Source organism: Phalacrocorax aristotelis, chromosome 2 (assembly GCF_949628215.1).
Source record: "Phalacrocorax aristotelis chromosome 2, bGulAri2.1, whole genome shotgun sequence".
In the NCBI taxonomy this organism is placed as follows: domain Eukaryota; kingdom Metazoa; phylum Chordata; class Aves; order Suliformes; family Phalacrocoracidae; genus Phalacrocorax; species Phalacrocorax aristotelis.
Genome location: NC_134277.1, coordinates 127,628,662 through 127,655,015, shown reverse-complemented (window position 1 = coordinate 127,655,015; position 26,354 = coordinate 127,628,662). Strand labels below are relative to the sequence as shown.

Here is a 26,354-nt window from a genome sequence, read left to right as displayed (position 1 = left end):
TTTTCTGCCCAGTAAACAGTAATTTCTTCCTGGTGGACACTGAATATCCAAAACACCTACAATTCTAGCAAACAGTTTTGAAAAGAAGCAGATCTCTGAACTCTTAAATGGAGAAGGTATATCTCTTCATACATTTCCTTGGTATTTTTGTAAATTTTTGTTAAGGAAAGTTCAACAGGATGATTTACTTGATGCCTGACACCATAATCGCTATTTATTTGGTTAACTGAAGGTCTTATTTTCAGGGATGATACTAAGACACTGTTCCCCCCCAAAAAAAGAACCCAACAACAAAACAACCAAACCAAACAAAAAAAAAAAACCTGAATAAACTTTACCTAAGATCATGAAATGAACATCTTTCTGACATTATGCTACATTCCTTCCCAATGTCGTTCAAAGAGAAATGTAACCTGGTATCTCCAGTGTCACTGGGTCTGCGCAGAAGCACTGTCTAAAAACGGGCCTCACACAAGTTCGAAGCCATTGTATGTTTTCAAAGCAAGGCTATGTTATGGGTTGTATATTTCAAAAGAAACAGGTACTTTACAGTAAGGTGACCATTTTTTCCTTCAAACATGTGCAAGTCTGAATCCTTTTATAAGTGACCTGTATATTGTGGGGATCAGAACTGGCTACTGACTCAAAATGATACGAAACCTGATACCCTGAACTTGGCATTAAATCTGCCTACGCACATCAGGAGTATTTCAGAGGAAGTAATGACCTGCTCAGCAGTGCTTTCTCATGGCATAGTCAAGAAACATTCATCTTCAGGAGAAAGAGAGTTGTTACCTAACAAACAGCAGATGAAGATACACTAAGTGGGCAACTTAGCCACCAAATTGAAATGCTGTAACCTTATCATGAGCCAGATATAACTGTGGAAGTAAGAGAATACAGCCCAGGAGATTCTCTCCCAGTAGTGGAAAACACTTCCATGAGCAACCTCATGACTGTAGGGCAGGCAGTGCTCTTCAAGAATGATCACTACATACAGCAGCACATCCAGGTAAAGCAAAAATCCTAAGAGGGACCCTTGATAACATATTTAGAGTTGTCTAAATCTCACATTAAAATATACATAGTTGTCTTGCCACAAGAGCTCACATTATTTGAAAGACAGCCAAATGCTGTACTGAAGAACACAGGAGTAAATCAAGCAGAAAGTTCCAAGAGCTTTCCAAGAGGTTTAGACCGTGAATGATGATGTTCCTCAACAGATTCAGGCCTCCAACACTTGAGGAAGTATGGGGAAAAAAAATCCTAAGTAATCCTAGCACTGTCACATTTGACAAATTTAAATGTAGAAACTATGAGGAAAGTGACCTATAGCATCATTGAGGTGAATTCTTAGGCAACTAGGAATCAATTTATCCTGTTTCAGTGTGGCATCCCAAGGAAGGTCTCTGATATTGGAACCACAGGAATTTCATATCCATTTGCTCAGAGAAGTTCTTCCAGTTGAGGAAATCAATCTTCCTAATAGGTAGCCGTTTCCTGTTCTGTTTGGGAAATTTTTCTGGAAGCAACTCAAGCAACAGAGGTAGCCACAAGGTACAATATAAAAGTTGGGTTACGTTTTGGGGTATTTCCTCTTAGCAGATACAAACTGAGATCAATTAGATAGGTATAAGAAGTGGACTCAAAAGGATGCACATTCCACCAGTGGGATCCATGAAAGGTTATTATAGTCTTTTCCCACCAACCTCAGACTCCGCTTTGATGAACAAGAGAACAGATGCAAGAAATGGGCATGTTAACCAATTATAGCTGGGAGGCACCTGGAAAACTGAGTCGGAGCTACTTTGTAAAATGCAATCTGACATCATCTTTCATGAAAGACAGAGTCCCTGTTGGTGAAATACTGCCTTAAACTGCTGCACGCTAACCATTCTTTGTGGAAATCTGAGGTAATCCTATGCTGATGACATGTTCATAGCTCAGTAGCTTCTCAGCAAGGAAGAAAATCACGCAGGCAATTTATGCTCTCTTAAGCCAACACCCACTGAGCCCAAAAGGAACGAACCAGCTAAGCCAGAAAAAGTCCTGAACATCAGTAGCATTATTTTGACTTAAAATCTACCAAGGACAAGGTATTCCATTTCTATGTGTGAGCCAGGATGTTTCTCTTTTTAGTCCACATTACACTAAGAAGCATATTTCCCTCACAAACCAGTCAACTCTTTTGCGGGGCTCTGTCATTAATTTTATTTGGCATATATAGTTTTCCTAATCTTACAACAGAACTCTTTCTCAGAGGTAGAATACTACAGGAGAGCAACTGGTTTATGTGATATTCCAGCCAGGGAATGCCCCCAGAAGGGCCTTCTAGTTACACTGCTCAGGAACACCAGAAGAGGCTTCCCTACGTGGCCCTCACATGCAGTAAGGCTGGAGGGATTTTAGGGGAATGTCTCTGGTAGCATAGTGTTCTTAGTGTTGAAGTCACACCACTGCAGAAGTGTATTTTGTTATTGACTGCTCTCTAGCTTTTCACAACAACTTGACTCTGGTTACTGGTGTTGACTAAAATAATTAAAAAAAAAAAAAAAACAACCAAAATCACACTACTGCAGATGGGGTAGGTGCTTCTTACGCATGCTGTCTCTTATTATCGCTCTTTAAAGCTATTCATACTTTCCCAACGTTCAACTGTCTTTCTGAGAAACGGCTCGGCTTGAGAGGCCTCTCTTTATGTTAAGACCTAAAACGCCAAAGATGCCCATGTCTGGGTTGATGTGTTTGGCAAGGGGACTAGAAATGATACTGCCAAGGCCTGCTTTTCTTTCTGTCCCTTCTCATCCCCCACTCTACACCCACTGATGGTACTTAAGAGGATGCCAGACTAAACACTACATGGGGATTCTTTTGTCATAACATGAAGAGATTTTTTTTCCCCCCCGTAATTCAGTTTCTACCATGCGTTTCACAACTGACAGAGTCTTACAAAGAATGGAACACAGAAGGTTATTTTATGACACATCTGAGCTAGTTGCCACCAAAAGGACGAGTTCACTCCATTTCTGCTTTATCCCCAACCATGGCAATTGTCTGATTCTCCTCTTAAGGCAGTTCAGGGAGCAAAGCTAGCAGAAAATGATTCATTTTTCTGTGCCATGAGTGCTTTGTCATTACTTGCTATGGGGTCAAATGACTGCCATGGTCATTACAAGAGGCAAGTTAAGAATATGGCAACAAAGGGAACAAAACTTTCTGCAGCACCTTGCTTTAGATCCTTTTAATTGCCTTTAGATCAATTAAACAATATTGCCAAAATAACACTAAGAAGCTGCACAGTAAGGTTTTTTTTTTCTGATGACATTCCTTCAGGTTTCATGCTATGAAACTGCTGCATACTAAGGGGAAGAACACGCTAAGGACAAGCGCCAATTAAAGAACAAAGAAACATGATTTTTAACACAGGAAACACTTCAGCAGAGACAGTATTTGTACAAACCCAAATAAGATATCTATCTCTGACAAGAAAAAATGTTAAACCAGAAAAACAGTACAAATCCATTCCACTTCATTTGTGTATTATACATCTAGGTAAGAAGCTACATGTAATTATTATTTTAAGGAATATAAGCCATTAGGCATCAGTGTAGCAACTGTTTTTCAAAAGAACCTTTTTTTAACAACTTCGTGTATAATTTTGATTTGAAAGTTTCTTGATAAATTGCCGAGAAAATGGTTATTTTCTAGGCCAAACAGATGCAACTTCTAACTATAAATTACTATGTGTTTTTCTACTATATTTAATACGTGATCCTGTTTCTGTTTGGCCTAAAGGCACATCAAGTTGTGCCACAGTCATCACCTTCAAAACAGTCTTAGTCTTTACTCAGTTCTTTCCCTGTAAAAGCATATTTTCTATCTCACAACCACCCTCACAGCTTTGCTCCAAGGACTCTGGTTTTTCAACACTCTGAGGACTGGAAGTGAGAACTAGGCAGAACTGGACTACCCACCACATTACTGACAAAGTCAAGAACGCCGTAACTTTTTTACTCTTTAATGAAGGTTTCTTTCCTCCTACACACTTGTACTACACCAGCCCTTTTAACCAGTCTCACAGTATGAACTCATGTTTAATTGGTCGTGTGTCATGACACAAAAGGAGCTGCATTTGTTTTACAGCCTTCCCAGAACTGAGCTCTCCCTACTGTAAGAATCACCTCCATTCCTTGTCCACAGATAACCCTATATTTAGCTATTCTGAGTCCTGTTAGCTTGGATCCAATTTATTAAGTAATACAGCTTACTCTGTATCATGAACCGTCTTAATTATTTACCACTCTCCCCATCTTTGTGTCATTTGAAAACTTCCTCAGTAATGATTTTATGTTTTCTTTCAGGTCATTGATAAAAGTGTTATATAGCTCATGGACATGAACCAATCCCTAAAGAACTACACTGGAAATGCAAATCATTTCTCATTTACAATTACATCAAGAAATATCAGTTAGCCAGTTTTAAATCCACTTAATGTGTGCCATATTGATTTTGTATCGTTCTAGTTTATTAATCAAAATATCCAGTGGCATAAAATCAAACGCTTTACAGAAAATCTAAATATATGAATTCACCAGTATCACTTCTTTAAGCTCAGCTAGAAATAATACTCCACAATATATCAAATCAGGTTGACCATCCACACTTTTTTTTTTAAGTGAGATTACAGGTTTTTGTGCTTTTTTTTTTTTTTTAACAGAAGTTTGCAAAAAAGCTGTGAATTGCAGGATTATGTTGTTTCGCAATAACATTTAATGCATGCACGTTATTTTCCCCCAATCCTGTTTACTTACTCTGGACAAAGCCATGCATTTAATTGTAGAGATCTGTTGCTCTTTATAACTTCAGTTTTCCAAATAATTTTCTGTTTCTACTCCCAATCTTTTCTGTACCTGAGTTCTTTCTCTCGTAACAACTATTCAACCTGAGCGCAGTAACACAGATTCAAAATATATCTGACTTAAAAATTTGATAAAGAAGCATTGACAAGTTTAAGTTCTGCAAGCTAGTCTTTTCCTGGAATGGTAGGCAAAGATTGATTTTTAAGCTTAGTTCCAATTAAAGTAGTATCTCCATTAAGAATCTCTTCTGCCAGCTCTCCCCTCAGGAAAGGACAATAATGAAAACGTTGCTTGCATATACCCCTGAAACCCTGAACAAGAGTTGCACCATCTCAGTAACTCTTGGTCTGCCTCTATTTCCAGCTGATCTCTTGGCTACTATTAGAAAGCACACTCTGGTTAATATATATATTTTCATTATTAGCTAAAATCTACTATATCAACACTAAAACCCTAATCGATGCTTAGATTAATAAACAACAGTAAAGCATATACAAAAGAAGAAAAATAAAGGAAAATCATGAAGAGCTTTTACCTGTGGATCTTTGAAATACATTTCATACAACTGAATGGTCCGCCGGCTTGCTTGACTCCCATGATACACAACCACATTCAACTCTGTCCAGGTGCGGAACTCCCTTTCCCAGTTGGGAATTGTGGACAACGGTGCAATAACCAAGAAAGGACCATGGATTCCTTTCAAATATATCTCATAGAGAAACGTAATGGACTGGATAGTCTTTCCCAACCCCATTTCATCTGCTAAAATGCAGTTTCGTCTGAAAACAATAATAAAAAGTCTGAATGATTTATTCCTAACTTAAAACATAGAAAATCAGTAAGGAGCTAAACAGAATAAAACAGAAATTTCTAGAATGGCAAGTTTACACGGAAGAAACATCACGACCTTTTTGCATTTTAAGTAAATGTTATGATTTGTGATGCAGTAAGCATGGATATATCCATTTTATGTACCTCTCAAGTTCACATTGGGGAGGAAGGGGCAGCAGGAGTGTGCATGAACACATATACATGCAAAAGCATTTGCCACAAGAATCTGAAACATTCACGTTTTATGTAACATGTTATCCACCCAAAATTAGTTTGCATTACTCCTGCAGGGAAGGATGGGACATAAATAAGTCTAAAACCTTGCTTTAGAAGATTACGTAAAAGGTTGTTTCAAATAAGCTATAAAAGCTTTTCCAAAGCAGGATTCATCAGTAAGCAATATTTTACGTACGTGTTGTACCAATTGAAAAGAAGCCAGTTTACTCCCTCCAACTGGTATTCCCTGAGTTTGTTATTGTTTTTATACTCCCTGGAACTCTCCGATTTCTTCCAGTCATCGGCAGGAGGTCGCTCCTGTTTCAAATACAGCAAATCCCATTAGTGGTTTCTGAAAGACCACATTACTTTACTATTTTCAAATAAAATCCTCTATATGGAGCCAATTCTTACCACACGCTCTATTTCTGGCTCCCTAGACATCAGTTTCTCAAATTCTTCAATCTTAGCTTGGTCGATGTCTTGCTTGAGCTCCCAAGTGCTGTCTTCATAAGGAAGTGAACACCATTTCACCAGATAATGCGTTACAGGCTTTGTTAAGACAAAAATAAGATTACATCACAATTTAGAAAGAATAAAAGTGTAACCATTTTTACAGATCTGCAGGCTAGATACAATTCAAAAAACTTTACCAGACCTGAATGTCTGAATCAGCCAAAAGGATAAGCAAACAGCAGGCTGACACCTTGACAACCTAATGAAGTAAGGTTACAACGCGGGGAATGCGGCCTTACCACCAAAACAAGCACACTACATTTGAAATCACTAAGGTTAGACTGAAATTTAGAAGTAAAACAATATTTATTTTCCAACGGTTACGTTTTCTATGCTTTAAACGTATTTAAGCAGTCAACTGTTTTTTCTTATCAGCTTCATCAGAAACTGCCCAGCAGGCAACCCAACCACCACCATTTACTGACAGAGGAATATGGAAACACTGACACTGTCAGTGAAGCTTTCTATTCTCCCAGGACCAAAAAGGAGTCTCCTGGAAGACAAAGCGATCTTGTTCTGCAGAACAAGTCATTAAAAAGTAAGAAACAGTGAATTCAGGACCTCTTCTGCAACAGACAGGCTAAGCAATGTCTAAACTATTATGACATTTAGCTAAAATTCTTTCAATCTTCATTTAAATTCTGTATCACCTGCATCGACGTCATATTTCTACAGTATTAAGTACCACCTCAAATCTACATATCAGAGGGTTTTTTTTGTTGTTGGGGTTTGGGGGCTTTTAATTTTTTTTTTTTTAAAGATAGGTAACTTAGAAGAAGTTTGGGAGTCTCACTTAAACCCCTTTATTTTAGGGAAACTGCTGTATTAGCCAATATTTTCTCAGACACGTTCCTATTTTCTACACACATATGCCCTGGTAGCTTCTAAAGTGTCAAATATATTCACCTTTCTAAACAATAAATTCTAAACACAACGTCTATAGGACTACAGATGCACTAAAATCTTTGTTTACCTCTCCATTATCATCTGTGCTACGTGAAAAATCCATGATTCGATCAACTTCCACATAATCTGGATTAAAAAGCTCATCATCAATCTGTTCAAGGAGAGAGGCAAAAATATAGAAGATATCTCTATTAGCCCTTCCTGAGAGGAAAAATTATCATCTTTTTCAGCAGGCAATAATATTTTGGGTCACGGTGACACAGAATTTATATTTGGCAAACTTCAACATGTTAATTGAAATGCTACAATTCAGCAAGATCATTCCCCGTGAGGGAATCAGACTTCTCAGACTTTGTTAACTGGGCCTCTTAATTACTGTGTGAAACCTTTTACTGTGAGAGAATGTTTAAGAATATTTTAAATGAAGTGTGAAATTACAATTCACTAATGAGCAATCGAAAAGGCTTATGGCATGCAATGCATTTAGCATTCTTGAAAACTACAGCTTGCAATAAAGAAATTAGAGCCTTGTACACTAAGTACCTTTGGATTATTTGAACTACTGGAATTGTCTAACTGCTTTATAAGCAAGACTCAAAGATTATTATTTCAAAAACAGAGAAAAGACACTGCATGCATACACAGTTTCTCCGACAAAAAAAAAAAGGGGGGGGGGGAATCACAATTTGTTATGTTCCTCCTTACACCTTCAACAAGTATGCAAGAGGATCCTGTAAGCTAAGTGCTGTGTTTCATTTTATCCTTTTAAGATCCCCTCCAATAGAAGAGGCAGACAAAAGGACTAGAGACTAAGTATATTTTGATAGCTTTTTCTAAAACAAGAACAAATTCCAAGTATTTACAATAACTTGTGACACACTTGGAAACAGATTAAAAAAAATGAAAAAGAAGCAATTCCAGGCATCTTCACTTAGAACAGATGGAAGTTTTCAATTTGCAATAGGTTTCATTCAGCTTGAGTTATATAGTAAAAATAAACATAAATAAATACAGTAGCACATGAACCTGGTTTTGTTTTTTTTTTGTCAAAAGACAGCATTTTACTGCAAGGTAAGCTTTCAGAGAGACAAATCAGCAGATCTGGTCTTTTATTGACAGGACCCCTGCCACACTACTGCTTATGGCTCTAAGTGAAATTAAATTGATGATAAAAAGCTTAGAATCCCTAGTGAGCAGCAGTCCATAACACAGAAAAATGTGATGCATTTTTCTGGCATAATCAGCTCCTGAGAAAAGAGCTGGTACTGATTCAGTAAGAGTCATGCTTACAATGCAAACAACTAACCACTATAGTAAAAAGTATACAGTCAGGATCGATCACGTGAGTTTCATGATCTTCCAAGACTTGGATCAAGAATGGTAATACTTTATACCAGAATAAATGCTACTGATGTATCACACAGTTGTTCAAAATCTTCTGCTTGTATACAGTACAAGGATTCATAAGAATATTCCTTAAATACCTAAAAGAAAGAAACAAACAAACCAATCGTACTTCTGAAAGGAATTTGTTCTGGCCCTGTTTTGCCTTAAACCGCTTAATCTTCTGGTGAATTCTCTTGTCTTTGTCCAGCTCTTCCACAGATGCCCACTGACAATGAAGGTAAGAACTAGAAGATGAAACAGAAAATCTTACTCGAAACTATGCTTCCATTGCATACTACTATGTATCCCACAAGTATAACTAGATCTTCCCAGGACACTGCGGTGTCACGCTAGAAACACTATCTTCATCATCATACAGATTATTCACAAATCATCTTTACTGGAAGTAATCATACTTACTAATGGAGAAACTTGTTAGTAAATAAACACAACTCCCACCCAAAATTTAAATACCCCATACATTTAGTGTTTGGCACACAGCTAAGATAATATTTATTGGGCATACTTAAAACAACATTACTATATATTTATCATAAATGTCACTATTTAACATCATATTCTAGCAAAGAGTAGGGTTTTCAGGAGTTCATAAAAATACACAAAGGTTTTAAGTACTAACATGCTACACACTTTTTTTGTGAGAACAGCATTGTATTTAAAAGTCACATGAGTCAACTGAAGTTTTAACACTGATAGAAAGGAAAGAAAAAAAACCTTGTAAATGCAGGTCCATGGTAATAATTCACCTTTAAGAAAACAAAAAGTAAGGACCACCATTTCTGCCAAAATAACTAGTCCCACTTTATGCATTAAGAGCCTGTCAAAAGTTATATGAATTTGCTAAACTTAAAGAAGATATGGTATCTTTCTAAAAGAAAAATGAGCTTATCTAGCTATGAATTATCTTATTTTAAATACTGATTGCATTGCATTTGCAGAGCCCAGAAGTGAAACAACATGCTGCTCTCACCACTACTGCATCCCTCTCACACGGGGGCAGCTACCTGCTGGAATACTGGAAGCCGTCTCCTTCATTATCTTAGCCATTTTGTGGAACACTAATCTTGGGGTTTGAAACAATTTTAAGGGTTATTTTTTAGTAGCTTGCAGGCATATTACTCTACAGCTGCAGTTAGATCTACACAGCCACATAGGTATGTGTTCATGAATCTGCATGCATAATGAGCCTTAGATTGAAGTTTTTAATAGCAGAGCAATTTTACCTCTGGATTTCATTCTGGAGAGAACACAAGTTAAAAATGACACTATCAAACCCAGCACCACCAATGCAAGGTATTCCCCTATTCGTTGGTGGTTTGGATTAAACATTAGAAATGTTTAAAGTTGGATAGTAACAGTTATATCATTTACAGTTTTTAAAAACTATTTGGCAGTTACATGAACTTAAAGATAGTAATCAAACCTAAAGCTTTACTTACAAGTTTTTGTACTTTACATAGAATTCCTCTACTTCTACCTCCTCTCCATTCTCCATCTATAAGAAAAGAATTGTTGAAATGTTAATTAAACCACTAAACAGCCCAATTTAGTTAATGATTAAAACTAACTGAAATACAGAATACGGTCCCCACATAGAGACGAGTGGAGGTGTACGAAAGCGTTTGCAGGGGGAGGACACTGATGAGGAGTTTCCTCCAGCAGCTTACCCAAGTACATACTGCACTGCTTACTACAACTTCCAAGACATGAATCATTTGAACTCCTCCCTAACCACATGCAGCTTCATTCACAACCTCACCCCAAATCTGGCTTTCTGCCAAACCCACAGTGCTAAGTAGAAGCCAAGTGTACCATTTTCTCAGGCAGCAGCCAATTAGCAACTGCACTCCTGAATGCCATATGTATTATTTTTGGCTGGCTCATGGCAACTTTACATTGTGGGTTTTGTAATGTTTTAAAAAAGAGTTTTAAAGGGGGTTTATTCCTCCATATAGTTAATAACTCCAAACAAGAAGCCATATAAAACTAAACCTTATACCTCTGCTAGAATTTTAGTGCATCAGTGTTCATGGCTTTAGTTTTACTCAATGGTGCAATTAAATTCACTCAGGCAAGATGTCTCACATACAGAGCAGCCAAATTAAATTAACACCCAAAAACTACATTTAAAGCAAGGTTAAAGTTGTGATATAAACGAGCAAAACCAAGGGCATTCAGTGCTAAGGGTTGGGACTACCCTTAACTCATCCCTAGTGCCAAAGTATTGCATAACATATGGCATGTAATACTTTGTTGAATTACTCCTGAACCCAGCCATAGGACAAACTAAGGACAGTGCACCAGGCACACGTTTAGAATTCTGTTTATGTCACAACATTAACAGTTTGTGTTTACTAATGAACTTTGGAACAATTTTAAATAGAAAAGGATTTTCTGTTTTACATACTTCATCAAGGACAACATCTGTAATACATCGTGCATGTAGCACTAAACAGACAAAACTGTTGACCCCTGTGTAAGTCAAGATCCTCCATCTTTTTAATATATATATATAAAAAAAAAAAGAGAGAGAAAAAAATATATATAGTCGAGAGACTACCCTGAAGCTAGCGGATGAACTGTCATCTTCCAAATGCTCTCTCAAAAGAAAAGTGGCTGGCTAGACATTACTTCCATAGCAGGGCAATGAAAGAGCAACAGTAGCAGCTGCATTAAACTCTATTCTAGCACAGTGAAGAAAAAGTTGATGTCTACCTAATCCCTGATTTACATAGTATTCCTTCTCTTTCAGACTAGCAAGGGGTTTTATAATTTTATCGTTTATATCACTCCAGTGCAATCTGCTTGTGTTCCTTTCTAGAGAGAGGAGCAACACGAGCTTCCACCTAATTCTCCCTGAAGAAATAGAAGAAGGTAAGGTATTTCTGGTGCTACTTCTTGATCTTCCTGAATTTGAAGATCATCAAGATTATTTTTTTAAACAAAAAAATTTAAAGGGAAGGGAGTATTTTTCAAGAAGGTATTCATATTTAGAGGTCAAAACTGTATTAAAAATTGAGAACCCATTATCTGAATCTATTCACTACCCTGAGACAAAACTGATCTTTAAGAAGTCATCCCTAATTCTAAGACATTAACTTTTTTTTTATTTTCTGAAACGTATAATGGCTAAGTCTCTTTCATTAGTTTTAAATCAGAATCCTTTGAGATACATCAATCTTACAGTGACAACATGGTTGAACACCTTTATAAAAAAGGTTTCATACTAGCCAATTTAACTCCCCTCAACAGCATTTCAGTCACAGATATTTTCTGTCAACTGCCAACTTAATAATTTACCACGTAAACCTTGATAAAACCTGTAACTCTCCTGAGTAAAACATATTTTTGTATTGCTTAATAGGTAATAACTGGTCTATGTCATTTTATGTTCTATGAGTGTGCAAAGATTCCTAAATTAGAAGTATTTTGGAAAAAGATCTTTTTAAAATCTTCCTCTGGCACTCATGCTTATGGCCAAAAAAAATATAATAAATTCTAATCAAGTTACAATCACAAACACTCAAGTAGGATTTAACAATACCTCAGTCTACAATATATGAGACAGAAGCTTATGCCTCTGACATCACTGTCCAACCACCACTACACCTATGTTTACATTAACCAGGTAAAAAAGGTGAAATAGAACACATATGCAAAATTCTCCCAAAACTGATTAGGCAGACATCCTAAAATAGCACATGGCAGACTTGGGCAACGCAGGACACTTCAAATTATCATTGCCCAGGTGTGACCATAATTGACAATCTGATCCACAGTCTCTGCAGATAACTGATGATTCCTTCCTTCAACCAAATACTTAAGAGCACACAATCTTGTACTACCACAGACATGATACAGTAATACCTGTTAATGCAAAAGTTATCTGAGCAAGCCACTCAGGTGTAGAGATAAGAAAGAGCTTAAAAAAACCAAGCAAAACCCAAACAAAAAAAAAAATCACCACCAACGAAACAATGAAGAAACCACCCCACTCAGAAATATCAGCTCCTAGAAAAATAGCAGACAGAACACATCAACAACAGATGCAAAGCAACACACAAAACCCAATCACCTCAACTGATACTCAGCACTAGATTGTAAACTAATCTGTTGTTGAAGAGATGTAGGCATTTGTGCACAGTTCAATTAGATCTAATTTTCGCCATGTATTGGTAGGGAAAAAAGAGACATTCAGATGTGTAACATGCAGGTATAATGCTCTACAAATTCCACATCTTTCCCTAATATGTGCTATGTGTGCTGAAAAGCATATTTAGTTCTAGCCATTCCTTTTCAAAAGTTAAGGAGCACAAATTCAAAGGGGACTGAAGCTGGCCAAGAAAATAATTAGAGAAATAAAAAATTTCCACATACAAACTGAAGGCGTCAGGGCCATGATGGTTTGGTAAGAGTGTGATACGTGTACTTAACACTTTGTCCAAGAGGGAAGAGCACTCAACAGAATTCAAAGTTCCATGTTAAGAACAACAGGGAAAAATATTATCTTTTATACATCAAATGTGAACTAAAGAAATTTCTACCTTTTATTCTGTACATTTCAAAAATGGTTGCAAGTACAGTGTGGCATCATATCTGGTAACTCCAGAACTAGACTAAGGCTATTTTTGAGAAAACCAACAGAATTTTACAACACGAATACTGCTCAAAAAGCATATTATCTAACATACAACCAGGGTTTTGATGACGTTAGTAAGAGTGTAAAAGACCTTTAATAAAAGCACAGTTGGATACTTCAGATGTTAAATATTAACATCCTGAAATCCAATTTTTTTTTTTTTTTTTTTTTTTTTTTTGGATTTTGAAGAGGAGGGCTGGGGAGCAGAGCAGGGAAAGAAGAGACACCCCTCAAACCTGCAAATACAATCAATAAAACACATTAAAGAGCAAGCTCAAAATAGAGCTTGCCTCCAGCAGAGCTTGCAATCAAAGACATGTAGGCAGCAGACCAACCACTTCCCACAAACTGCAGCAAAATACACACTCCCCATGAGTAATCACACCTTTGTTTGCAGGGGAGAGGAAGAAGAGAATAATTGGTGAAAAACAGCTTCCAATGTAAAGATATTTATGAAAAGACCACATTCTCCTCTCCTGCCTAGTAGACCATCAGAACAACTAATTACTGAGTTTATATTACATGAAGTTTATCTCAAAAATAAGCCTATGGTTTGAAATACAAAATAAAGCTCTGGACTCCAAAAAAAAGCCCTAGAGGTTTTGTGCTGTGAAAGCTGCAGAAACAGGTCAAATTCAGTCACAGCCAGTCATGACATTGCATGAATTTGGGTTTACAAACCTGTTAGTGATGTTATCACACACACACCCCAAAACGCCACAACATTAAAAAAAAGCCATGAACCATGAATATAGGCAACTTTCCCTTCGCCAATTTGAAAATTAATGCTTCGAGGATAAGAAATATTTCTGGTTAACTAAGATCAACATGAGTACCATATCTACATTAGCCAATGTTCTGCCCAACTGCAGTACAAGTCAGAGAATTACCTACACAAAAGAGTCTATAAAATATAAAAATGCTCTTTTTGGAACAAGTTATTTTCTACTTCCTACTCAGAGTTTGATAGTTTGGAAGTGCAAAGGCCAATCAAGTTGTGAGGCAGATTAGAAGAATCTGTAAGCAAAATAAGACCGTAACTAGCAACCAGGGCAGAATTAAGAATGAACCACACTTAACTAAAGACAGTGTTTCTTTCACCATTTTAGCATAACGACAAGGAAGATGTTAACCACCTGTATCGAATATGTAACAGTCTTGATTGCATGTAAAGTTGTTTTAGCTGCTAAGCACAACTACTATCAAAAGATGCAAAAATTATGGGCAAGGATTTTTCTTTACTAGAAAGAGCACAAACTTAGGATGTAGGAGAGGTTCTCTCACTCCTCAAACTCCCATGAAACACCGCTCTGAACTGAAGAGCACCCATAGATTTCGCTCAGGTATGTATATTTACAAAAATAAAGATTAATATCTTAAGAAACACATGAAAAGAGTGGAAGACTAAACAAGTAATCTGTTTTGTGTATATCTATCCAAAAGCGTGTTAAATACCATCAAAAGACACTTTCAGGGAACCTCCTCTAGTCAATAAAACAGTTTCTCAGTTTGCAATATCCAAGGTGTTTTAAGAACTTAGAGGCTTCAGCAGAAATATGCTTTGCCTGTTTAAAAATATGGGGGGAAGGGGTTTTGTTTTGGTTTACCTTTTTCTTGACTGAACGGCTACTCATGATTTTCTCCACAACAGGACCTTCAGCATCAGCAGATTCCTACATCATAAATACCATACAAGAGTTACGGGAGTGCATCTTTGTTACTTAAAGACTTCCTTCATTAGAAAAACTGGAAATAATCTTTTTGCAACAGGAGTTTAATACACAGGCCTTTTGCCCCCTAGCATGAGAACTGAGAGGGTTCAAATAGATTTAATACCATAATAAGGGACTGAAGGATACTTGTTTAAGCCCATTTTTAAGAGCTAACACCGACTCTAGCTCTCTCCTAAGGCTGATGTGCACAGATACATGGATATAACCACATCGGCAGTTCACCTCTCCTAAAGTAACACACGCTTTCAGTACTGTACAGCCTAAATGTTAGATGATGTTCAAAAACTCTAGCTGGTTGTCCACACAACAGCCGTCAGAATTGCCTGTGATTCTTTATCACACTATTACATTAATTCACTATTACAACTGCAGGCAAACCTACCAAAAATTCTCCTCCTGATAAGACACAATTAACAAGAGAGATCACATACATATTTCACAGGGCTTAACAAATTGCCAAATGAAATACCAAAGAACATGTATATATTCTCCAATAGGTCATCACTTAGTTAAGTGAAGTAGTTCTTTGAAAAAGCACTACAAAACAATGAGATTGTTACAACAGTCATTCTTACATTATTACCCCTCATCTTATTCAAACTATTTTATCCACCATTTACATTGCACGGAGAATAAAGTGTACCCTGCTGGGTACTACAAGGCAATAATTTCATAAAGGGGTTCTTATGGTGCCTAGCAGCAGGGGACAAGCTTGAGTGGTTTATTAAAGTCACAGAAGCCAGACCACTGAATTCACAGAAGTATATTCAAGACTCCTAGCAGTCCAGTTTAGGCTTCCTTTAGGTAGAGCCCATTAATGTCAAAGAATGGTGTCAAACTGCAAATCATCAGCTTGTAAACAAAGTAATGAATTAATATATTCTTTAAGAAGGTAAGAAGCAAATGCCTTCTGGCACAGTGTGCCAACCATGAGTGAATATCATTCAGGAAAAGGGCCCATATTTGAACTTTGAATGCTGCAGTTACAGCCATCTGTCCCGTCCGTTCATATCTGACCTGCTGCTCTGACTGAGAAGTATTTGAAGGGGAGTCTCTTCCAGCAGCATCAGCATCATCAGCCTCCTCGTCTGAAATCTTGAACTCCAGGTCTTCTGTATAACGCTTCCTCTTCACCTGCCTGCTGGAGCGTCGCTTCTAAACAGAAAGCATTGATATTTTTCATGAGAAACAAAACTGATAGATTGCAGAATAACTGAGAAAATGTCTTCATATTTCTCAAATACGCTAGTGTGTAGCAAACACTATTATTTTTACAGCACCCTGACAGAAATAGTGGGCTCAAAGATACTACCATTCTAAATTCCTCCTGTTAGCTGCTTCTAACTTCTATTAAAAAAACAAAACCCACAACAACACAAACGCCTTCACGCTTGTTCTGAGTTGGAAAGTGGTATTTTTTTCTTTTAGCATTACTAAAACCACATTAGAAAATTGGAAAGCATTATCTCAGAAAGCAATTAAAATACAAGAAGTTGCACCTCTCAATTCACATCTACGACAAACTCTGACAGATGGCCAATGCAGGAACCAAACACCACCTTTCCGCAGCATGGCCCACAGTGTTGCTAAGCAGTAACAACACACTTTCTTGCTCTCCCCATCCGCTCAGTTGTACCCAGGTTATCTTGTAGGAGAAACACAATGAAATATGGTTTCCTCACTCTACTGACCCAGCACTGTGCAGGAAGACATCCTGCAGCACAGCATGGAAGAAGACCCCGAACTAATAGAGGAAAATGAAAAACTTGAACCACCCCAAATTGAAAACATGTCCCCATACCCTCATCTCCAAGATGAGAGAAAGCTTCAGAGAAACTGCAGAAAACAATCTGTAAAATACACAAGCACGCATTTGACAGAATTTGCAACTTGACACTCAGTAACAGACACCATTTTCTCCAAGAGTAAAATTTGAATTCCCAGATAGTCTGCATCAGGTTATATATTTTGAAAAGCTGAGAGCATATGCTGTTGAAGGAAACTGCCAACTAAGCATCAAATATCTCTATGGACTGACGAATATATTAAAGAAAAATGTTGAATATTGTTCGTTTAAAAAAAGTCTTTATGTATTGATATACTCATTATTTTTACATCTTTCTCAGCTTAACACACATCTTCACTGGTATATGCAAATACTTATGTGGCTTGTTTAACAGGTCTCTGCACCCGAGTCTCTTCATGTACGCAGACAAATATTTACTTTTAGATAGTTAATCATACTTTTTAAAGCACAAATATCTGATGCACTTTACACTATTAGAAATTCTTTCTTTAATCAAAAATCAAGTTTTTGAACACAAGTTAAGTTTACATCACCCTTTTAAACGATGGTGATGTGCTTTCTACGTTTAACACAGTAACTTATGGGGGGGTCCCACAAAACTTTAACAATATTTTAATACTTGAAAATAGATATCACCTGGCAAATTTGCACCCTCATTTCCTAACCACTGATGGGAAAAATATCAATTTTCTTTTGGCTCAATAAGTGAGTCTTACCATTACTTTTGGTGCCAAAAATCTCTTCTTCCATTTCCCTAATAGAAAGGGTGCCCAAAACGTTATGGTAATCCTCTGTTTGATTTTTACTGACTTGGTTAGCTTCCTGTTTCCTCTAACATCCACATGAGGCTTTGCAATTGTTATGCGTTGCTGTCAGAAACTGTGCATACATTTACCTGCATCACATTATCTTCTACTCATTAACTGATCTATAGGTAGAAAGGCGAGTAATAGGCTTGATAATGGAATATTAAAAAAATCCGTATGACAACACACAAAGTAAGAATTTTTTCCTCTCTAAAGATAACAACGCATCACTTTGCATTACTACATAATATTGCTACAGAAGACTCAGTATTTAATGCTAACAATACAACAGTGTTTTAGACAAGTGCATAATCTCAATCTCAGCTGAGAAACCCATAGCAAATTTTTTAAGTTTCGCTGTTCTAGTGTATATAGCTGTAACCCTTCCCTAAGTTTACGCCAAGAAGTGTGGGTGCAGTATAAAATGCACAGGGTGAGAAAGTATTAAGAAAGCAAAAATTACCTGAAATATTTTATTATATTTAATTAAAAAGTGATGCAAATACCCTAACACTTATAATATTTACAAAAAATATTTCAAATGTGACGTTTATCACCCAATTGTGCTTCACAAAGAGGAAGTTTTGTCCCACTAAACTGAAGACAAGCAAAACAGGCATATATATTGAAACATAGACAGTATATAATCACCTACAAATTAACTCAGAAAAACCCCATCAGCTCGAAAAGTTTCTTCTACATCTTTTGCCAGCGCTATTAATCAGGCTGAGAGAGATTTGTGCCACAGGACAGAAAACTTATTCTTTGAACATTTTAACATTTGCATGGTGTATCTCAACTTTTCTAATTCAGAATACATGGTTTGCATGAATCAGAAATACTACTCTCTTCTGTCGCTGCTTTGGTTTTAACTAGAGTATATCAAATTGCTCAGATTTCATTATACTCTACATCCTTCTGGGAAACAGTAAGAGGGTAGGCATAAACCATGTTTGTGTTAGGACACTGCTGTTTGCCAACCTCTTCACCAGGCTGCGCTGACCATTCTCAAGTGATCATCAGTTCCAACATCTCTCCCAACTTAGAAGCAACACATCCACAACCTGATGTGCAACAGATAAATGCAATGGATTTCAGTAATACCGGCATGGCTACATAGGAGTCTCATGCCTTCCCCACCACAATTTGCATCAACCCCTTCATGAGGAAATTCTTATTTTTAATGCTCACTCTGACCACTGCCAGCAGAAGAAATACTTGTTTTAGTGAAACATTCACTACAATGATTTCCAGTTCTCACCTTCTTGGTATGACATTCTAAACAACACAGAAAACACCCGAATCCCTGTATCTCTGTAACAAAGACTGTGAGAATTACTGTTTTATGCATCTAAATTGTCAAAGGCTACATGGAACTTGAAAGATAGCATTACCTGAACACCTGGGTCATCTTCATCTTCAGGATGAGGTGATGGTGGTGGAGTTTTTTCCAAATCTGAGTTTTCAGAACCTTCCTTTCCCTTGTTAACCTTTTTCTTTGCAGCACTAGTTTCTGAATCTGGTTTCTTGTTACTGAAACAGAGGTATTTTTAATCAGTATTTGTACAAAAATGTAAGCAAAAAGTGCTTAAAGAAACAGTTAATCTATGAGATGTTTATTTTTAATTGCCTTCCTTACTGAAGTATTTAAACGTCACTGTAAAATCAATGATGCACAGGCCATCACTACCCATTTCCCATTCCTGAACAATGGACACCTCGCCTCTTTCCTTCAGTATCTTGGACAGCAACACTGAATATGTCTTCAACAAGAAATTAAAAATGAGACTGGAAAGGAAGAGCTGCTCTCTTCAAAACCTGCACTTTTTCCTGAAAAAAAGTTTTCAGGTGTTTGAGCAACCTGACACATCTGAAGAGGAACAGGATAACACGAGCACTTGTCTTGACATTAACTGTGTGGACCAGCAGAAACAGAGGAAGTGTTACCAAAACAAAAGACCAAATGAGAAAATTCCTTGCCTTCTTCTACGATCCCTGCTATTTCCAAGCAGAAAAGGCACTTTTGTGTCAGCTCCGAGGGCACCCGTACAGCTTCAGTGCATGCAAGCAACTGCAGCTTGCATGTGTGTAAGAATTACCCAGCTGGTATCTCAGCACCTACATGATACTAGAAAACTATATCCACTGATGGCGGGGAAAGGTTCGGGGGATTGTTTCTCCCCCTTCTCCCGCATGAAAACATTCACCACCTGAGGAGCTGGGACCCCATCTCTCCAACTGCACTCAGAGGCCTGGAAATGGGTGAGGATGCATCTATCAAAACCCAGCTCTAAATAACATCACCACCAAATCATGCACCAAGACGATCTTCAGCATTGCGGGGGTGAAATTTTTAACCGACAACGAAGAAGAATCGATGGTAAAAGTTAGCAATTTTAAACATATTTAGCCTTTGAGTCTCGCATGGGTTTTTGCTAGTCTTTTTCCCCTCTGTGGTCACACACCCCCACCCCCCTCCTCCCCCTGCCTGTTACCGATTTGACAGGCTGCTTGTGGAAGCTGCCGAGGCATTTAAGAGCATAACAGTTATGCACAGGTACCCAACAAACAGCGAGTACAGGTCGCCAAGCAGCACAACACGTACTTTTATTTGGCTCCTGCACCCTCAAAGTTTTAATATCATACCCAGGATGCTGCCTGGAGTTCGTTTTTCCTTCATAATCCCCAGCCTTGTAACTTCTCAACAAAACACCAGCTTTAAGCTTGTTCATATTGACCAGCACGTTGGCCCACTGAAGGGGTTATTTCAAAGCTGCGCTTTAAAATTCCCGAATACTGTTAGGTGTCGCTTTGGGTTGAGGCAACTCAGTTGCGGTATCGGGTTTTGGGGTTTTTTTGCAGCCTGCGTTTAAACTAATGTTGACTGGAAAATAGTAAGGTTTACAAGTGGAAAGACTGGGAGTTTTGGAAATGAATTTGTGTTATGGTGAAATTACAGGGCATGACACGGCTCTCCTCTAAAAAAACAAAACAAACAAAACCAGGAAAAAAACAAAAACACAAACTGAGAATTTGAAATGGGGGTGGGGGTTGGGGGTGGTGGTGTAGTTTGACACCGCGGAAAGAGCGCGGATATAAGCCAAGCCCTTCAGGAGGCGGAGGAGGAGGAGGCGGAGGGGAGAGCGGTGCCCGCCCCGCCCGCCTCCCCCGGGCGCGCGGGCGGCGCGCGGGCAGCGGCTCCCCTCGCGGCGTTTGTTTCCGCTCTAGCTGCCACCAATGGCACAAAGCCGCAGCTGAAGCGGGGCCCCCCTCGCCTTTCATCCGCGCGCCGAGAGCGCTGGCGTCGCCCCGGCAACCCGCGGTCACGTGACCAGCACCTGCTCCGCTGGCTGGCGGCCACCGACTGCAGCCATCTGCTTCCCTCAATCAGCGCCCGGCCGCTCCCGGCACCTGCGCGGCCGCCGCCGCCGCCGCCTCCGGGCGCCCCCCCCCGCCTCTCCCTCACACACCAACCACCCCACCACCACCACCCCCCGGCCCTTTTATCAAATCACCGCGAAACCGCTTCCAAATTAAAAAAATAAAAATAACACAAAACAAAACCCAAACAAACAAAACACCAAAAAACCCCACTTCACGTATTTCTTGAATTTGTTGAAATCAAAGGTAACCCGTCCGGGGAGCTGGACAGCCGCCAGGTGAAGCAGGCTGACAGCCCTGTGCCTCTTCCTCCCCTGACCCCCCCATAAATCAGAGCAAGGCGCGCAATTAAGTTCAGTAGTCGTTACCGTGCCCCCGGGTGCGCCGCTGCCCATGAATAACGGGCTTAAAGTCCGGGGAAGAATAGTGTGGCCTAGGTTTGATAAAATATCAATTTGCTGAAAGGCCGGGAAGCACTAACGAGGGCCCCGCTGCCCCGGGCGGCCGCAGCGGCTGCCACTGCACTCCCCGGTGCTTGCTGCACACAAAGACCCTGCCAGTGACTCCAGCCCTGGTGGCAAGGTCCACCCCGACAAAGGTTTCTTTCTCGTCTCGTGTTAGACCTTTCCCCACTCGGAGTGGCAGGGACTCCGAGCTGAGAGCATTTCATGACCTATATGTACCCCCGAGCCGTGCCTAGGCCTTCGGAGTCGCTCTTGGTAACAGACACACAGATGAAGCAATTCGGATGCGGTTTCAAATCTCCCCCATTCCAAGGCCAGTTAAAGACAGACATGTGAAAGAGCCACCAAGTTTGGGAGAACAAAGCCCACGTGCAGCTCCACCGGGAATTTTGAGTTCTAAATTCAGCAGAAGAATTGCGCTTTTCATGTGTGCTGTTACAAGAAAAGAAAGGAAGGTGAAGAGCAAATCATAGAAGAACAGCACCGTCCCCTAGAGCAAGGCAAGGCTTTGCTTCCCAGTGCATCTCGCACCCAGGAGCTTCACCTGGCCGGTGGGAGCATCGGCTTCCTCGAATTGTCAGCCACTCTGGTTCCTCTCCTTCTTCCCATGGACCCAGTGTGATTTGATCCTGACAATTAAGTGTACCCAACTTCTGACTCAGCCTTTCCACTTTCTGGCAGATCATACTCATGCTGTTCAGGAATGGTGTTAGTCTGGACCAGAATTACCTTTCCACATGTAAGTACAGCCAGGTAAAAACCTCTTTTTAGACACTCTGCCATTACCATTAGGTCTGTGTGTCTATGCTTAACTCTGGATGCACATCTGATAGTACTTTCCAAATCTGGCAACAAGGAAGGCAAACCGTAATATACACACGTTCAGACGACTCTCATGTTTGTTTTTACACTTGCACGAATACAGAAGCTAGCCAAGTCCCAGTAGAGACAGGATAGTGTCCAGTCCCAAACAAGAACTATAAAACTGGGGAAAAAACAAAGTAATATTTGCCACACACAAAACACTAAAATATTTCCAAACTGTCTGTTAACAACTAGTCCTTCTGTTCAAGTGATACTAACACAGACATTTCAGATGAGATGTCTTACAATATAGCTGTCCAACACCACTTTCTGATTTCCTCCTCCTATCCCCGAGCGCGGCACAGCACACTGACCAAAGGGGATCAGTAAAAGACAACCTGCAGAAGGTCAGAGAAGTGAACAACGTGAACGAAAGGGGCTGAAGAGGAAAACAGTAAGCAGGATAACTGAAAGAAAGCTTGATTTACAATATGAGAGCAAGTATCCAAACTTTGATAAACTGTTTTGTGTCAGTCAAGCGCTAGGTCAAACTCCAGGAACTTACCAGGGCCAAACCATCTGACTCAAAAACACCCCAAAAAGCATTGTACCCCTTGCAGGATTAAGAGGGGAGGTAATTAGCCCATATGTTTACATTGTGCAACTACTTGATCTGATCTGGGTAACTGACAGATCTGTTTATTAGTGTAATTTATGATGGCTATCAGGGTTTGGATGATGCTTTTTCCTGTAATTTAAACATTTAAAGTAAGTCAGACAGGCTATTGATTCCTATCTTACCATTTGAGAACACTGTCTGACAACAAATGAACGACTGGATCCTGGCTTTAAAAAAAAATAAAAGTTACACATCCACTGTGGAGCATCAAAACAGTAAAAAAACAAATCCCACCCTCTCAAAATGTTAGAGCTGTCAGACTTTCTGTCCTGCCTTACCGGAGGAAAACAATTATTTTTAAAGCTCCTAGTGTAATCAAAACATTTTTTTTTAAAATCAGTTTTTATATATCACAAAAGTAGGAAAAAACAATAGAACAACAAGGTTTTTTTCCCAGCCTGAAAACTCAGCCAAATTACTAAGAAGTACGCTTGGGTAACAGCGAAGCCCACAAGGCCTGCCTGCAGCAAAGGCAAAGGTAAATATCAGGCAGCTGGGCTGGTTCAAAAGGGAGATGAGGACAGGTGTGAATAGGAACAGCCTCAGTGGACGCACACATTGAGATCTCACACAATTTCCTGTTCTCTCCCACAGGCACCCCCTTCCTGCCTTGCTCAGGATGATCCGGAGCTTGGGAGTGGAAACTACCACCACCTCCCTGGGACCTCTCTTCCTGTCCTCCAGCTCCCCAGGGTGCTGCGTCCTGCCGCCCGCACTGCTCCCCCGTGCAGCAGCCTCTTCCCGCTTCCGCAGCCAGAAGCCATCCCCTTTCCGATACAACAAACAGTGAATCTGTGCGCCAAAAAAGTCCGTCTCCACTACCTCTAAAAGAGGTGGTTATGCTCACGCTTAGCACGCTTGTGAGCAGCAGCCCACTCGCTCTTCCCTGCATCCCAGACTGCTGCTCTAGGTGTGGGAAGGATGAAGAGTTTCCCCTGCCACAGGGAGGGGAGGAAGCGGATAAGAGCAGCCCTGCGAAGCACAGCACACTGCTTTGGGGAGATGGGAGGAGGGATGAGCTCCTGCAAAGAGCTGCCATTTGGCCCTTGCAAATAGTTACTGCTTCTCCCACTGCAATCAGTGGCCGCTCTCTAGGATTTCATAGGAAGCAGCAGCAGAGATATCAGCTGTGCTGCAGCATGATCTTCTCAAACAGGTGGTCCTCATCTCCTCTAGGGACAGGCACAGGAGGAACAGACATCTGAGCCATGACTTTGCAATTCAGTAAGACTACTTGCTTTTCCCTGTCCATCTACTTTTGGAAAAATCTGCCTCATTTGCCTGTGCCTGAAGCTGGGTCCGTAACACTCAGAGCCCACATAATACTCAGCACCACACAATTTAATGAAAACCCTTCATTTGTGATCCTGGGTATACTTACATTTTGCTTTCAAACCTGACGAGTTTGGTCCACAATAGATTTGTTTTGCAATTATTTTTTTTCCCAGCCACCACTGTGTTTGTCTTTCTGCATTGGCAGGATTGGGCTAATATCCATTACAAGTGTAATAGTACAATATTAATGCGTGATCTTTCTTTCAAAATCACCAAGTATGCAGTATAACATACTAGCAGCCCATTTGGGTGTTTTCTCTCTCTTTAAGATGCAATGGGACACACAATTCAAACAAGCACAAAATTAATCAGCTTCTTCCGTTCTCCAGTCTGACTGCTGTCCCTCGCATGAAGGTGCATTTCAGCGAGGCAGGCTCCTCATTTTGTCACTGCTTACACTAAAGATAGAGATGTGAAGGATAAAGTTTCTGTTTTTTGTTATTATTTGTTCAACAAAAGGATTGTACTGTTAGTCAAAATTGGAATTGAAATAACGGTTAAATTACAAGTTATATTAAATTATGAAATGGTTAAAATACTTAAATACCAGGGGTTTTTTATTTTTGTGTATACTCTAATACAGGCTGTGTCAAAATTAACTACCAAGGACTTATGCTCTGTCCAAAAAAATGTTGCTTTTCAATACGCACATTTCCTATGTCTGGCTTTATTTACCTGAATTTTACCTGAGTGCAACACTCTTCTATTAAAACTGATCAGCTTATTGAGGAATGAGAACTGTTAGTTTTGCACAGCATTTAGAAATCTAAAAATCACCCTACTCCTTTCAATGCTTAGAAGCAAAATACTGAGTAATATAAACCAGGAGTAGTAAACACATGCCAGATACTAACTTTGTCAAGATATTTCACTTCTACATAATAATCCATAATCTACATTAACTTGCATTAATCTCAATCATCTCAGTTACTTTAATATTTCCTTTCCAGAGTTAGTGCTGATGAAATACTGGGGGTCAGATGATTAAACGTTTGGACTGTTGATTTATTTCAAAACTCAATTCGGTGATCTGTCACTGGACAGGCTCCCTGGTCTGTGATATGGCCAGGGTAAGCAAATTTCTTTCACCGATTTAAAATTCTTTGGCAGCACAGCATCCCACACAGTCTCAGAATTCTTCAAAGCAGTTTGATACTGAAGCTGACAAGACCACAAGATGAGAACAACCTTGTTTTCAAGAGAGCATTTGGCAACGAAGACACAAGCCCATTGCGGGTAAAGTGGGACTTTCTCCACACCCTCAGTCAGCATGAGGAACAGCAAATGCTCTCAATGCCGCTCCAGACATGTTTCCTCTCACAGGTAAAACAGCAGCACTGTTTTACTGTAAGTTGTCTGGCCACCCAGGGACAAGAGTCATTGCATAGGAAAGAAGACTCTTCTACAATAAAACTTAGAAAGCAGTGATTTGTTCCTTCAAAGGAAACACTGCTCCTTTAATCTGCATGGCACATCCCAAGGTTTAGAGAAGACACGCAAAGAGATATTAGGATCGAGTGGACAGGACAGACCAGCTCTGAGGCCTAATGTCCAGCACAGCCACAGGAACCCATGCTTGTTTTTGAAGCAGACTCCTCCTAACCACTGGTTATTAAACAAAGCTTAATTGTAGTCAAGACCTTGTAAAACTACACTAATTGAGGAGTCCTGCAGTAAAAGTTGTTCTACTTCTTGGTGACAAAAATTTGCTGGGAGATGCTCAATAGCGTGTGATGTGGCCTAGTTAACCTTTCAACTTAGGAGTACAGAGAAATGGAACAAAAAGGTTATTTTAGCTAATACTAGTATTTTGGTTTCAAAATATAACTGAAGAGTTTTTCTAAGCTGTGAATTGCTGTGTATGTGTAAACCCCATCCTTAGGGCAGTCAAACACAGCCCAAGTAACTTCTGCAATAGGGATAGGCTGATCAACTGTAATTTACTGAAGAGGTAATATAACCTGTTCAGGA

General features: G+C 39.4%; 1 protein-coding gene across 5 annotated transcripts in view; it reads right to left on the bottom strand.

Annotated features, from left to right (window-relative positions):
- The window catches only part of CHD7 (chromodomain helicase DNA binding protein 7), a 132,090-nt gene that overhangs the window by 29,885 nt on the left and 75,851 nt on the right, over nt 1-26,354 (bottom strand). For all 5 annotated transcript variants that reach the window (XM_075085091.1, XM_075085094.1, XM_075085096.1 and 2 more), the window contains 9 exons: nt 19,115-19,253; nt 16,125-16,262; nt 14,982-15,047; nt 10,175-10,230; nt 8,845-8,959; nt 7,396-7,479; nt 6,321-6,458; nt 6,103-6,224; nt 5,395-5,638 (listed from right to left, as the gene is read on the bottom strand). In XM_075085091.1, the coding sequence (XP_074941192.1) occupies nt 5,395-5,638; nt 6,103-6,224; nt 6,321-6,458; nt 7,396-7,479; nt 8,845-8,959; nt 10,175-10,230; nt 14,982-15,047; nt 16,125-16,262; nt 19,115-19,253 (1,102 nt within the window). The remainder of the gene's footprint in view (nt 1-5,394; nt 5,639-6,102; nt 6,225-6,320; nt 6,459-7,395; nt 7,480-8,844; nt 8,960-10,174; nt 10,231-14,981; nt 15,048-16,124; nt 16,263-19,114; nt 19,254-26,354) is intronic.